Source organism: Erithacus rubecula (genome assembly GCF_903797595.1).
Source record: "Erithacus rubecula genome assembly, contig: scaffold_90_arrow_ctg1, whole genome shotgun sequence".
NCBI lineage: Eukaryota > Metazoa > Chordata > Aves > Passeriformes > Muscicapidae > Erithacus > Erithacus rubecula.
The window spans coordinates 344,262-357,738 of NW_027635424.1; the positions used below are offsets into that span (position 1 = coordinate 344,262).

At 48.7% G+C, this 13,477-nt stretch overlaps 1 protein-coding gene across 1 annotated transcript in view; it reads right to left on the minus strand.

Annotated features, from left to right (window-relative positions):
• Positions 1–10,020: 10,020 nt before the first annotated feature.
• LOC306816824 (olfactory receptor 14J1-like) overlaps positions 10,021–13,477 on the minus strand; it is a gene marked incomplete at its 3' end in the record, with an annotated part of 81,357 nt that continues 77,900 nt past the window's right edge. Inside the window, exon 2 of the mRNA XM_079333277.1 lies at positions 10,021–10,590. Within this exon, the coding sequence (XP_079189403.1) occupies positions 10,021–10,590 (570 nt within the window). The remainder of the gene's footprint in view (positions 10,591–13,477) is intronic.

Genomic DNA, 13,477 nt, shown 5'->3' on the forward strand with positions numbered 1-13,477 from the left:
AAGGGCAGCGGGGCACTGGCACGGGAGCAGCACAGGCAATACCAAGTGCTGCTGCTGCTGGGCACAGCTGCTGTGCCAGCACTGATCTGCCCCAGCTCTGCACACAGACATTGCTGCTGCAGCTCCAGAGAAGGGAACAAAAGGGGCATCTCTGGAGAATACTTTGCTGAGAAAGAGAGGTCCTTTAGTCCATTGAAAGCCACCAGGAGTGCAGTCCCTCATTGACACAGTCTGCAGCCACAGGGAAGGTAGAGACCAAAAAATAAGAAATAGCACAGTGACATTTCTTTATGGATAATAATAAAAAATAAACCAAAGAAAACCAACCTGGAAAGTGAAACCAACAAGATGAATAAAATTACTTTTATTACAACTGGAAATTGGCAACAGGTTTGCTGTTTCTGAAAGCATCCAATCATAAAACTCCACAATGCAGACTTGAGCTCTTGATTCCTCAGGCTGTAGATGAAGGGGTTCAGAGTTGGAGGCACCACTGAGTACAGAACTGTAAGTGCCAGATCCAGAGATGGGGAGGAGATGGAGGGCGACTTCAGGTAGGTACAAAAGCCAGTGCTGATAAAAAGGGAGGCTACAGTTAGATGAGGGAGGCAGGTGGAAAAGACTTTGTGCCGTCCCTGCTCAGAGGGGATCTTCTTCACGACCCTGAAGATCTGATCATAGGAGAAAACAATGAACATAAAGCATCCAAACTCTAAGGAGATACCAACAGCAAGAAGCCCAAGTTCCCTGATGTAGGATTTGGAGCAGGAGAGCTTGAGGATCTGAGCGACCTCACAGAAGAACTGGACTAGGACATTGCCATGGCACAGGGGAAGGGAAAATGTATTGGCTGTGTGCAGCAAAGCATTGAGAAAGCCACTGCCCCAGGCAGCTGCTGTTATGTGGGCCAAAGCTCTGCTGCTCAGGAGGGTCCCATAGTGCAGGGGTTTGCAGATGGACACGTAGCGGTCATAGCACATGATGGTCAGGAGGAAATACTATGCAGATATAAAGAAAAGAAAGAAGAAAACTTGTGCAGCACATCCAGCATAGGAGATGGTCCTGGTGTCCCAGAGGGAATTGTGCATGGCTTTGGGGAGAGTGGTGCAGATGGAGTCCAGGTCAGTGAGGGCCAGGTTGAGCAGGAAGAAGAACATGGGGGTGTGCAGGTAGTGGCCGCTGGCTACGGCACTGATGATGAGGCCGTTTCCCAGGAGGGCAGCCAGGAAGATGCCCAGGAAGAGGCAGAAGTGCAGGAGCTGCAGCTGCCGCGTGTCTGGCAGTGGTAGCTGGAGGAAGTGGCTGATGGAGCTGCTGTTGGACATTTGGTGTTTCTAGGTATTGGACTCTCTCATGGAGGAAAATACAGTGAATGATTAGAGGAGATAGCTTTAATCAAAATAAAAATGAAATTCCCATACATCCTCCCCTCTAACACATGCAGATATCTTTTAAGGTTTAAGAATTCTTGAATAGTTTTTTAAGCTTCCTCCATATTTTTCCTGGTATTCATGGATATCAGAAATCTCAACATTTCTGCTGCCCTCAGGGAGACCAGAGCATGTTCTGTGTGGCAAAGTGATAAGCTGAGAGAAAAGAAAGTTGATCTGTCGTTTTGAACTTTTCAGAATTTCTCGGGGCTTTAATCCTATTCAGGTGAAATGTGATTATCCCCCCATGTTTCCCTTCAAAACCAGCAGTTACTGCTGAGAGCAGATGGATCCTCTACAGCCCAGCACTACATTTGTAGCCAAGGACTCGCGTCGTTAATTTTATCACTCCAACAGAATTTTCACAGTCAGAACACCTCTGCCATTCCCTCTGAGTCTTTCTGATAACACAAAGTTGCTCTAGGACAGATTTGCATCCTGGATTGAAGCTCCCAGCTTGGCAGGATATCTCAGAGACACTTCCAATTGTCCCGGTGATGGCACTGAATTAAGGGAGATCCAGCTCCTTCCCTGGCTGCACTGACAGCATTGCCCACAGCCAGGCACTGGGGACAGAGTCACCCTGAGCCAGCTGCGCCCCCTCCCAGAGCCCCCAGTGCCGGGCAGCTGCTCCCAGCTCTGTGCTCTGCAGAGGGAACTGGATCTGGGGCTGCAGAGCTGCCCCATGGCTCTGCTGCAGCTCTGCCCGCACAGAAGGGGCTTCATGCCTTGGACCCCCAGCCCTGAGGGCAGAGGCTTGGCTGGGGGATAGAAGGGAGGGAGCTTGTTCAGAGGAGGGGCTGCACTGCAGGGGATGCTATGGAGATCTCTAAACTCTCCCTGCCACAACATTCCTGGGTTTTTTTTTTTTTTCTTTCATTCCCTGATCTTCTCTCTGCATCATGGAGATTTTCCTCTTGGAGGTGTTTCCCTCTATCTGATCTCTTCCTGCCAGCACTCACAGCCCCCAAATCTCTGTGCACTTTCCTTGGCCCTATACAACCCTGTCTCTTTGCTGGGCACTGGCTGGGGCACGTTCTGTTTACAGGTGGGAGAAAGGACAGGTCAGACTGAGCCTGAAGGGTCCAGCAAAAAGGATACTGGTGCTGTCCATGAGTAGAGGAGTGGCTGAAAGGAATCTCCTCTGAACTGAGTGATCACTGAAAGTAAAAGTTTCAATGTCTCAGGAACTTGTCAAAATAAATAATACTTTTAATATTATCCCCCCCCCCACCCCCGCCAAACCCCACCGCCCCCCCTTCCCGCCACCCCCCCCCTATTCTCCATTAGTAGAAAACTGAATACAAAGTCTTAGGAAATTTCCTTATTTTATCAAAATTCTTGTCTTGGAAATATTCTGTGATTGATCAGAAACCCAAAGCATGTCAGAGTTTCATGAACATTTCACTTCCCATGTACATAAAATACTCAGACAGTTGTATTCACAGTCTGTAGGCATTGGGATGTTCCACCTTAGGGAGATCTCTCCAGGAGCTGCAGCTGCCTTGTCCTGCAGCCAGAGGCTTCCTGTGTCAAGGGCAGGGAGTGTTTCTGCCCCAGTCACTCCTCAGCATCTTCCCAGGCCTGACTGATTGAAGCTCTCTGTGTCTATGCTGTGCCTGGGGTGGCTGCAGGCAGTGCTGCAGCCCTGCTGGGCTGGGAGAAGAGCTGCTCATCCAGAGAAATGTGCTTTTGAAGTTCTTCTTAATAGCCAGGATGGCCCTTTGTGCCAGGAGCCAAGCCCAGTTCAGCATAAGAACTTCAATGACCCTCTTGGGGTTTGTGCTGAGGCCCTGAACATAGGCCTTAAGAGGGAGCTGAAGAAACCTCTCAAGAACTCCAAGTCAGAATCAAACTCCAAAGCTTCTTAAAGTTTTAATGGGTCCCAGTGAGGGACATGTTTGAGAATGTGTCTTCAGGTTCCAGTCAGAGGAGGAAATTGGAGGCAGAGCTGACAGGTGGGGACAAAGAAAAGCCAAGTCTTGGTGCCCTGGGGCAAAGCAGGGTCTGTGCCACCAAGGGATGGGAGGAGACACCTTGTCCTGAGGCCATGGGGCCTCCTGGCACAGTCCCAGCAAGGCTGGGCACTGTCACCCCTTGTGCTGCCCTCAGCATCCCCCCCACATCCCAGTGGCCTCAGGGATCTGCTGGGACCAGTCCCTGGGGAGCCTTGGTCAGGAACGACACTGGGGGCTCCTTCATGCTCCCAAGGACTGCAGGTTTTTTAGAGGACTTTGGGATTTGCTTTTGCCTTGGAGTATCTAAGATCTTTGTGCAATCATGGCCTCCAATTTTCTGCTTTAATTAGTCCCTTGAGAGCTTTTCTCAGTAACAACACTCAGTGGGTCTCATTAATGCTTTAAGGTACTTCAGTTTTTTTAAGGTACTTAGAATTTCTTTTGTGGCACTAGCTCTTTTAGTAGTTTAAGCAATCATGGCCCCAATTGTCTGCTTTAACGAGTCCCTTGAGTATTTTTTATTGACACTCAGTAGGGCTCATTCATACTTTGAGATACTCAAGGTTTTAAAAGTACTTTGGATTTTCCTTGCCTCTCTGACTCACTGAAACCTTTTTTTGGGCAATCCTGGCCTCCAATTCTCTCCTCCAAGGAGTCCATGTGGAGCCTATGTAGGGGAAGGACCTCAGTGGGACCCATTAATGCATTGAGACACTTTGGATTTTCTTCTGACTTGGACTTCTGGAAAGGTCTGTGCAATGTCCTCTCAGGCCCTGAGTTTCCAGGGCTCAACACCTGTTGCCATGGAGAAAGATACGGAGAGGCGAAAAAACAGCAACAAGACACTCTCTTGCTTGGTGCAGAAAAGAGCAAGACAGAGCAATTTATTGAAAGAAACCATTGCCTCAAATAAGGTACTTTGTGCAAAACAAAAAACAGACAAGTCATTGATCAGAGAAAGAGACACCTCTCCTCCCTGATTTTCTCAGGGACCTTGCAGGTGTTTATCTCTGTTATGATTCTTTCTCTTGTGTTTACAAGGAAGAAGAAATCTCTAGCCTGGGAAAAATCCTGGCTAGAGGCTGAGAAAGTTCCATGGCCTGAGAAAAATACTAAGAATTTGAGAAGAAAGCCTAGCTAAAATGTGCCTAGGCCTTCAGCAGTGTCCACAATTCCCCCTTTTATTTTTTATAAATGGAAAGAAAGAGAAGTGTTTGTAAGCCTCCACAGGGCCCTTTGCAAAGGAGAAGAAACACCACTCCTCAGGGGATTTGTGGATACCTGAAATGCCTAGGGAACTCTTCATACCTGGTGCTTTTAACAAACTCACTTCTAAAACTTAATTCTAATATAATAACAAACCCACCACCATTCACCAAACTTATCAAACAGTGAAAAATCCACCACTAAGTAGTTATTCTAATACAACAATGAAAACTATATCAACAGTTCAAACACGAACAGATGAATGTCCATTCTCTGCTTGAAGAGGGATCATCTGGTTGGTGTTTTCATCTGGTTGGTGCTTGGTGAGCTGGTCAGCATGTGAAAGCTGAGCTGTGTTCACACTCTGACCCTGGTGCAGGTCAGGGCAGACACCTTAATGGTCAGTAGCAAAGACCTAGGCATGTCTCATCTGAAGCCTGAAATGAGGCAAAGGTGATTCACAATAACTGGATTGGTTAGATTTTTTCTTTCTCTTTTTCCAATCTCGCTGTCCTACAATAGGAACAGCATCAGGCACAGGCACAGGAAAAGCCTGAGCCCCTCTCATTTGGGTATTATCATTGCAAGTTTTCAGCTCTTCCCTCTTTGCCCCAGCACTCCCTCCTCCCATGGCCACTAGAGAAATGAAACCAGTCCCTGCTGCTCCCCCCTTTAAAGTGAGGGCAAAGCCATCACAGCTGTCAGCACAGGGTGGGGGCGGCAAAGCAGCTGGAAATGCTGATGGGAGGGGTCCGGTCATGAGGTCCAGCGCTGGGGTCAGCACCACTTCTGGGTAAAGGAATGGAGAAACTGAGGAAAGAAGAGAAGGCAGCCCCACCTTGGCTGAGGCAGACTAGGGCAGCCGAAACCCTGCTCGGGCAGGCACTTACTCAGTTGTGTCCCTCAGTGGGACCCATGAGTGGGATCAGAAACTTTGGAGTTTGATTATGCCTGAATTCTTGAGAGGTTTCCTAACAAACCATGGAGCTGCCATGATTTCTCTCTGGCCTGCTGCAGTTCATTAGGAAGTTTTCCGACTCCAGTTATGGAGAAATATTTCAAAGAGCTTCAAAAAATGCACATTCTTTTTTGGAAGTGTGTATTTTATTGCAGTTCTCTTTAAAGCAGGGGTGACTGCAGCATTCTGTGATTGATATTGATCCAGGCTCTCTCCTCAGGAGGTCTGGCCTGCTCAGAGATGCTGTGCCTTGAGGTCTGACCCAGTGTGGACATACTTGCTCCACATTCCCCAACCACATCCTGTCTGTCCTCCATCACCTGGGACCTCCTTTGCTTCAAAAAGTAGGCTCATCAGGCAGAGGGGTGTTTCATTTTTGTTATTTTTGATGCAATCTAAAACTTCTAATTTTCCCCAGTGCAAACAGACACACTCCTCACGTGTGTGCCAGCCCAAGGTGCCACCAAGGAGGTTCAGTGCCGGGGATCGGTGCTTCGGGGCTGAAGCCTGGAGCTGGCGCCATCTTTCCTTTCTGCCTCCAACTCCTGTCATGCCCTGTGGCCCCATAGAGCCCCATTGAATCCGGGACTTCAGTGCCCATCATGCCCTGCACTCCACAGAACCCCAGAATCCCCCCATATGTCCCAGAAGTGTCCCCCAGACCCCTAAGGATCCCTAAGTGCCACCTCATCTTCCAATTTGGACCCCCCAAAAACATCCCCAGATCCCCTGAATGCTCCCAGCCCCACAGATGCCCGTTACAGCCACTTCTGGCAATTCATCTCCTGCCATCTCCCGCGAGCTCAGAGCACCTCATAACCCAGTCATGCACCTAAAATTCCTGTCGTGCTCCACGCACTAAAGAGCCCAGTTCGAGCTCCTCAAGCTCCCCCCAACTGCTCCCAAACTTTATATGTTGCCCCCTGAGAACCTGAATTTGCTGCTCAGAGGCAAAAGTGTCCCCCAAGTGCCCTCCCGGACCCCAAACTCTCGGAGAGAATCACTTCCATTGCACTACAGCTCCCATCATGCTGCGCAGTTTCAGTAAAACACCATTCCAGCCGTGACTTTTTCTTCCATCATGCCCCACGCCCCACTGAGAGACATTGGAGCTGCGCCTTCAACTCCCATGATGCTCCATGGCCCCATTATCCATATTATACCCATGCCTACAAATCCCATCATCCCTCACAGCACATAGAGTCCCGTTAGAGCCCCCCAAGTTCCTGCCCAGACCCTGCAATGCCCCAGATTCCTGTCCCTTATCCCCAAGTGCCCCCCTGGACACCCAAGTGCCGCTCTGAAGCCCAGACCTTCCCTTCAGGATCTCTCAGTTCTCTTCTAGATCTCACTTGATAACCTCAAGTGTCCTCCCGTTCTTCAACTTCCTTCCAAATTCTTTCCCCAGAGCCAAAACTGCCCCAAATCTGCCCCAGAAATGTCTCCCTGGACCCCAAAGTGCCTACCTTTATGCTGTGTGTTAAAAAGTTGCTAATAAAGATGACAAAATGGCTACAAATATTACAAATTATATTACAGAGGCAGAAATCAATAACCAAGAGAGCTTATTTAATTAATTAAGGGATTTGTGTTACTTAGATCTAATGACCAATAATTTTTTTGCTTGCTAATAATGTATCGGGGTTTTTTTATAAATATAAATATTAGATTTTTAAAATATGGAAGAGTAATACCACAAATAAGAAAAATCATAATTTTAATTTTAATATTTAATAACACTTGTATTATAAAGAAAAAATTATAAATTTTTAAAATATTTTTAATTGTTAGTCCTAGGTGTGAGATACCATGATATGCTGAGGTTGGGGGTGAGGAGCAGGTTGTCCAAACAGGGTCACGCTGCAAGAGGCTCTTTCTTCAATGTGCCCAGACCTGTCAAGGAGACATTCAGAATCAAGATCACTTGGGAAATGCTTCTATAAGTTTCTCTCTGAACTGAAATTAAAGAAAACATTCCCTTGATGAAAATAAACTCATGAGGTGTATTTTCAAATCTTCCTCCCTAACAGAACTCCAATCTGACTCCAAGCAGCTGCACGAGCCCTGGAAACTTGATGACAATGGAAGGAACACAAAGAGCTCCTGAGATGTTTCTGCTTTTCAATTATCCCCACGGTGGATTTGGGTCTGAGTCCAGGAGCCTCAGGCACTGAGAGAAGTTTGAAGAAGCTGCTCAAGGAGTCAGGCCCTTGAAGCACCCCTGGGCCCACTGAGGGCAGGGACTGCCAAAAGCTCTACAGGGACCGGTGAGAACAGATCCTTGAGGGCAGGATTGCAGAAGCCAAAGGCTGTGAGCAGGAACTGCAATGCTGAACAAGGACTGGGCCGATTGGAGGCAGCAAAAAAGCCAAGGGCTGAGCCCAGGCCTGGCCCAGAAAGGCCTGTCCCTCACAGGTGGCTCAGGGCTGTTCCTGGGGCAGTGGGATGGGAGGGGCAGCAAGGACAAATGGCATCACCCTACAAGCCCTGCCAGCCTGCTCAGGGAAGGCCGAGGCAGCAGCAAAGTGCAGCCCCTGCAAGGAAAGTTCCTCCTGTGGGACTCCAGAGGCGCTGCCCAGCCCAGGGCAATAAGGCCTGGGTGCCTGTGGCCCTGCCAGCCCTGCCCAGCCCTTGGCCATCTCTCCTGCAGCCTGTGCCCCTGTGCGTGCTGCTCCTCTGCCCTGGCTGGATGCACACGCCCATCTCTCTGTGCCCCCAGCATTTCTCAGCCCAGCATTGCTGTGCCCTCCCTGGGCTCCCTGCACCCAGTGCTGCTGGCTCCTGGCACACAGAGCCATGGCATGGCCCAGCCTCATGCTGGGACACCTCAGCCACCAACATTCTGCCCTGGCAGGGACTTTGCTCTTTCCTCACCTCCAGGCTGAACCTTCCAGGCTGCCCTTTGGGGATGTTTCCTTTTCTTCCCAAACCCCAGGAAAGCTCTGTCTTCTGCTGTTCACAAACAGAGGAGGGCTGGTGGGAGATGTGGTGGCGAGAGGCTGTTTGGGATATATTGACCATGAAATTTTTGAGTTTTTCAATATTCTGTGAAAGAAGGATGCGCATCTACTAAAGTTCTTCACCAGACTTGAGGAGTACCAAATCAGGTATTGATTTTTTTTTAAGGGAAACAGCTTTTTAAAAATGAAGGATTCCAGGAAGGATGGACACACTTCAAGAAAGAAATGAGAAGGAGCAGCCAGTCCCTCTGTGCCAAAAAGTGAGCAAGGTAGGAAAATGACTGCCCTGCGACCTCATGGGTCTTTTTCCTTGAACTGAGGGCTAAAAAGAGGATGCATCACCTTTGGACAGAGTGACAGACAACTCAGGAAATGTGTATTGATTTTGTTACGCCATTCACATAGAAAACTAGAGAGGTGAAAGCCCTATTAGGACTTTACCTGGCTGCATCGGTGAAGGATAACAAAAAATTTTTGAGCACTACATTAATGGCAAAAGGAGGGACAAGGAGAACCTCCAATGTTTATTGATAAGGATATTGTTACCATAAACGAGGAAAAGGCTGAGGTACTTAACCCATTCTTTGCCTCAGTTTTCATCAATAAGACAGGTTGTCTTCCAGACAAGTGTTCTCCTAAGTTGTTAGATGGGCACAGGGAGCATAACAGACCCCTGTGATCCAGGAGAAAGCAGCTGGGGACCTGCTGAGCCCCTTAGATGCTCACAGGTGTCTCTGAGACCAAATGGGATCCAAACTAGGGGAATGAGGGAGCTGCTGGATGAGCTGCCCAAGCTGTTCCTAATCATTTACCATCAGTGTAGATTCCAATACCTGCACTGATGATCTGGATGAGGCGTTCAGTGCACCATCAGCAAATTTGGAAATGACAAAGTTAATTGTGAGTGTGGATCTGCTGGAGGATAGGAGTGATCTGCAGAGGGACCTGGAAAATTTTGATCCAGGGCCCAAATCCAACAAGGTGAGGTTTAAATAGGCCAAGTAGTGGGTCCTCCACTTTTTCCACAACAACCCCTGCAGTGCTCCAGACTGGGGACAGGGTGGCTGGAGAGCAGCCAGGCAGAAATGGACCTGGGTACCCTGATGGACAGCAGGCTGGACATGAGCCAGCAGTGTATCCACTTGGGCCACTGGCACCCAGCCTGGATCAGGAATGGTGTGGCCAGCAGCAGCAGAGCTGGTGTGCCAGCACTGACCTGTCTCCAGCTCTGCAAACAGACATTGTTGGTGCAGTTCCAGAGAAAGGAACAAGTAGGAGATCTCCAGTGAAAACCAGAGATGTTTTCATTGCACTTAAAGCCACAGAGAGCACACATCCTCATTGACACAGTCTGTGGCATCAGCAAAGGTGGAGAGAACCAAAACAATTCATGGCACAAACTATGGCCTTAATTTGTGAACAAAATTGAAAAACAAAAACACAGGAAAAAAATCCCGTGCAACCAAACCAACAAGAAGCTTTTCTTACAAGTGATTTGAGGAAGGATTTCAATGTTTGTGAAATGCACCAGTTATCAGTGTCCATACTGCTGCCTTTAACTCCTGGTTCCTCAGGCTGTAGATGAGGGGGTTAAGGGCTGGAGGCACCACCGAGTACAGAACTGACAGGGCCAGATCCAAGGATGTGGAGGATATAGAGGGGGGCTTCAGGTAGGCAAATGTGCCTGTGCGGAGGAACAGGGACAGCACAGCCAGGTGAGGGAGGCAGGTGGAAAAGGCTTTGTGCCGTCCCTGCTCAGAGGGGATCCTCAGCACAACCCTGAAGATCTGCACATAGGAGAAAACAATGAACACAAAACAACCAAGTGCTAAGGAAGCAGGGAAAACAGAAACCCCAAGTTCCCTGATGTAGGATTTGGAGCAGGAGAGCTTGAGGATGCGTGGGATTTCACAGAAGAACTGGCCCAGGGCATTGCCCTGGCACAGGGGCAGGGAAAATGTATTGGCCGTGTGCAGCACAGCATTGAGAAAGTTACTGCCCCAGGCAGCTGCTGCCATTTGGGCACAAGCTCTGCTGCCCAGGAGGGTACCATAGTGCAGGGGTTTGCAGATGGACACGTAGCGGTCATAGCACATGATGGTCAGGAGGAAATACTCGACTGAGATTAAAAAGGCAAGCATAAACACCTGTGCAGCACATTCTGCATAGGAGATGGTCCTGGTGTCCCAGAGGGAATTGTGCATGGCTTTGGAGACAGTGGTGCAGATGGAGTCCAGGTCAGTGAGGGCCAGGTTGAGCAGGAAGAAGAACATGGGGGTGTGCAGGTGGTGGCCGCAGGCTACAGCACTGATGATGAGTCCGTTGGCCAGGAGGGCAGCCAGGGAGATGCCCAGGAAGAGGCAGAAGTGCAGGAGCTGCACTTGCTCCTTTGCTGTTGTCTCTAAATTTTTGATCAAAACTGGAGAATTTTCCCTTCTACTATTATTTCAACTATTATCTAACAAAAAAACAAACCCAAACTTTACAATCTTCTGCAAGTAAACACAATGCAATAATTAACAATGATTTAAACAACAGACATACATTTACAAGATTAGATAATCATCAATTTTAAAACACTGTATCATCACCTCAGGATCTGCAGACAGCTTACAAACCTTTATTCAATGAGGATTTAGATGGTCATCCCTGGAAAATGAACACCAAATTCACTTCAAAGTCAGGTTCAGCTGTTATATTGATAAGTCAAATTGCCAATTCAAACGACTGGAATATTATTTTGATGAAGAAAACACCTGGGTTTATAAAATTTCTCTTTCAGTTAAAATCAAGGCTTGGCCAGAGCCTAAACTCTAATTGGAAGAGAACTCCATGACATCCTCTTATTAAAGAAAAAAACCCACAACTCTTAACAACAAAGCTACAATTAAAAATTTCAAAAAGAAATCAAACTCCTCTAGCAACTCATTTTCTCTATGTCCTGGTTTGAAAGGACAGGTGTCTGCCAGTAAGGGCAGAAGTTTCCCTTTGAATCAGAGACTTTGGTTCCACTCCGCCCAAGTATTATAATTGCTTGAATCAAGGACTCTGAGGCAGAGATAAGGGGGTGGGAATAACAGCTCTTTTACTAATATATCTAACTGTACAAGCAGAAAACAACAGCAGTTGTTAAAATTGGTAACAGAACAGAATAGAGAACTCGGTGTCAGTCCATTTAGATGCAAGCACGCTGTCTCTGTGCTTAGTCCACAGTCTGGATCTGCGGAAGGCAGGTGGAGGGCGCAGGAGGGGGTGGGGGGGGGCAGCGGCCACACCAGTCTCGGGCAGGAACGGGCTGGAGCGGCGGCTCCTCGCTCACCGTTTGTGTACGGGTGATCAGCTGTGTCCGCAGAGGCAGGAGGCTGGAACGGGGCAGATGCAGGGCAGGTGATCGCAGAGGGTCTGGCTCTGCTGTGCTCCGGCTGCGTGGGCTGAAGATCTTGGGCGTCGTCCTCTGGGCTCGCCGGAAAAACGAGTCCCCTCCCGGAAACCTCAGAGGCCCCTCCGGGAGCCAAGGCAATTGACACCTTTTGTCTGGACTCATCAGAGACCCTGGGTGTAGCCCGGCCAGCTCCATTGGCATGATAATGGGAAAAATTCTTTCAATTGACACAGTAATAGAAAAAACACTCAACCCCCAACATTATCCACCCCGAATTTTTTCCATGTCAACATGCTACATCATATTGAAACCTTTAAATTATATACATACATGTAGTTACAGGCACAGTATCATAGATAGTTCACCCTAGAACAAGGTCCCCTTGGGGTATGCATCGGGTCTCTCCAACCTTTTGCATCACCCAACAAGTGCAACCTGGTCCTTGAGCGAAAACCAACCCACGAACAGGATTGTCTTTGCTGGATGCAGAGTTCACCCAGACAGTTTTTCGCTAACATGCCTCTCAGGTGTACCACTGGAAACTTATCTCCATCTGGTGCTCCCAAGGGCTCTGATTTGGCAGGGCCTGTTCGGTTAGTGGAACCTCTTGTATTCACTAACCATGTGGCCTTTGGTAGATTGATCTCCCAGTTCTTGAAAGTCCCCCCACCAAGTGCTTATAAGGTGGTTTTAAGCAGACCATTGCACCGTTCGACTTTCCCAGCCGCTGGTGCATGGTAGGGAATATGGTACACCCACTCGATGCCATGTTCTTTAGCCCAGGTGTTTATAAGGCTATTTTTGAAATCAGTCCCATTGTCTGACTCAATTCTCTCAGGGGTACCATGCCTCCAGAGGACTTACTTTTCCAGGCCCAGGATGGTGTTCCGGGCAGTGACGTGGGGCACAGGGTAGGTCTCCAACCATCCGGTGGTGGCTTCTACCATGGTCAGCACGTAGCGCTTGCCTTGGCGGGTCTGAGGCAGTGTGATATAGTCAATCTGCCAGGCCTCTTCATACTTATATTTGGACCATCGTCCCCCACACCAGAGGGGCTTTACCCGCTTGGCCTGTTTGATGGTAGCGCACGTGTTACAGTCATGAATAACCTGAGAGATGCTGTCCATGGTTAGATCCACCCCTCAGTCTCGTGCCCACTTATAGGTGGCGTCTCTGCCCTGATGGCCTGAGGCATCGTGGGCCCATCGAGCCAGGAACAGTTCTCCCTTGTGTTCCCAATCTAAGTCTATCTTTGAGACCTCTATCTGTGCAGCCTGATCTACCTGCTCGTTGTGCCTATGTTTTTCATTAGCCTGCCTCTTGGGGACATGGGCATCCACATGACGGACTTTCACGGGGAGCTTCTCTACCCGAGTAGCAATGTCTTTCCACTCATCAGCAGCCCAGATTGGTTTTCCACTACGTTGTCATTCAGCCTTTTTCCACCTTTCCAGCCAACCCCACAGAGCATTGGCTACCATCCACGAATCAGTGTAAAGGTAGAGCTTTGGCCATTTCTCTCTCTCAGCAATGTCCAAGGCCAGCTGAACAGCTTTGAGTTCAGCAAGTTGACTCGATCCACC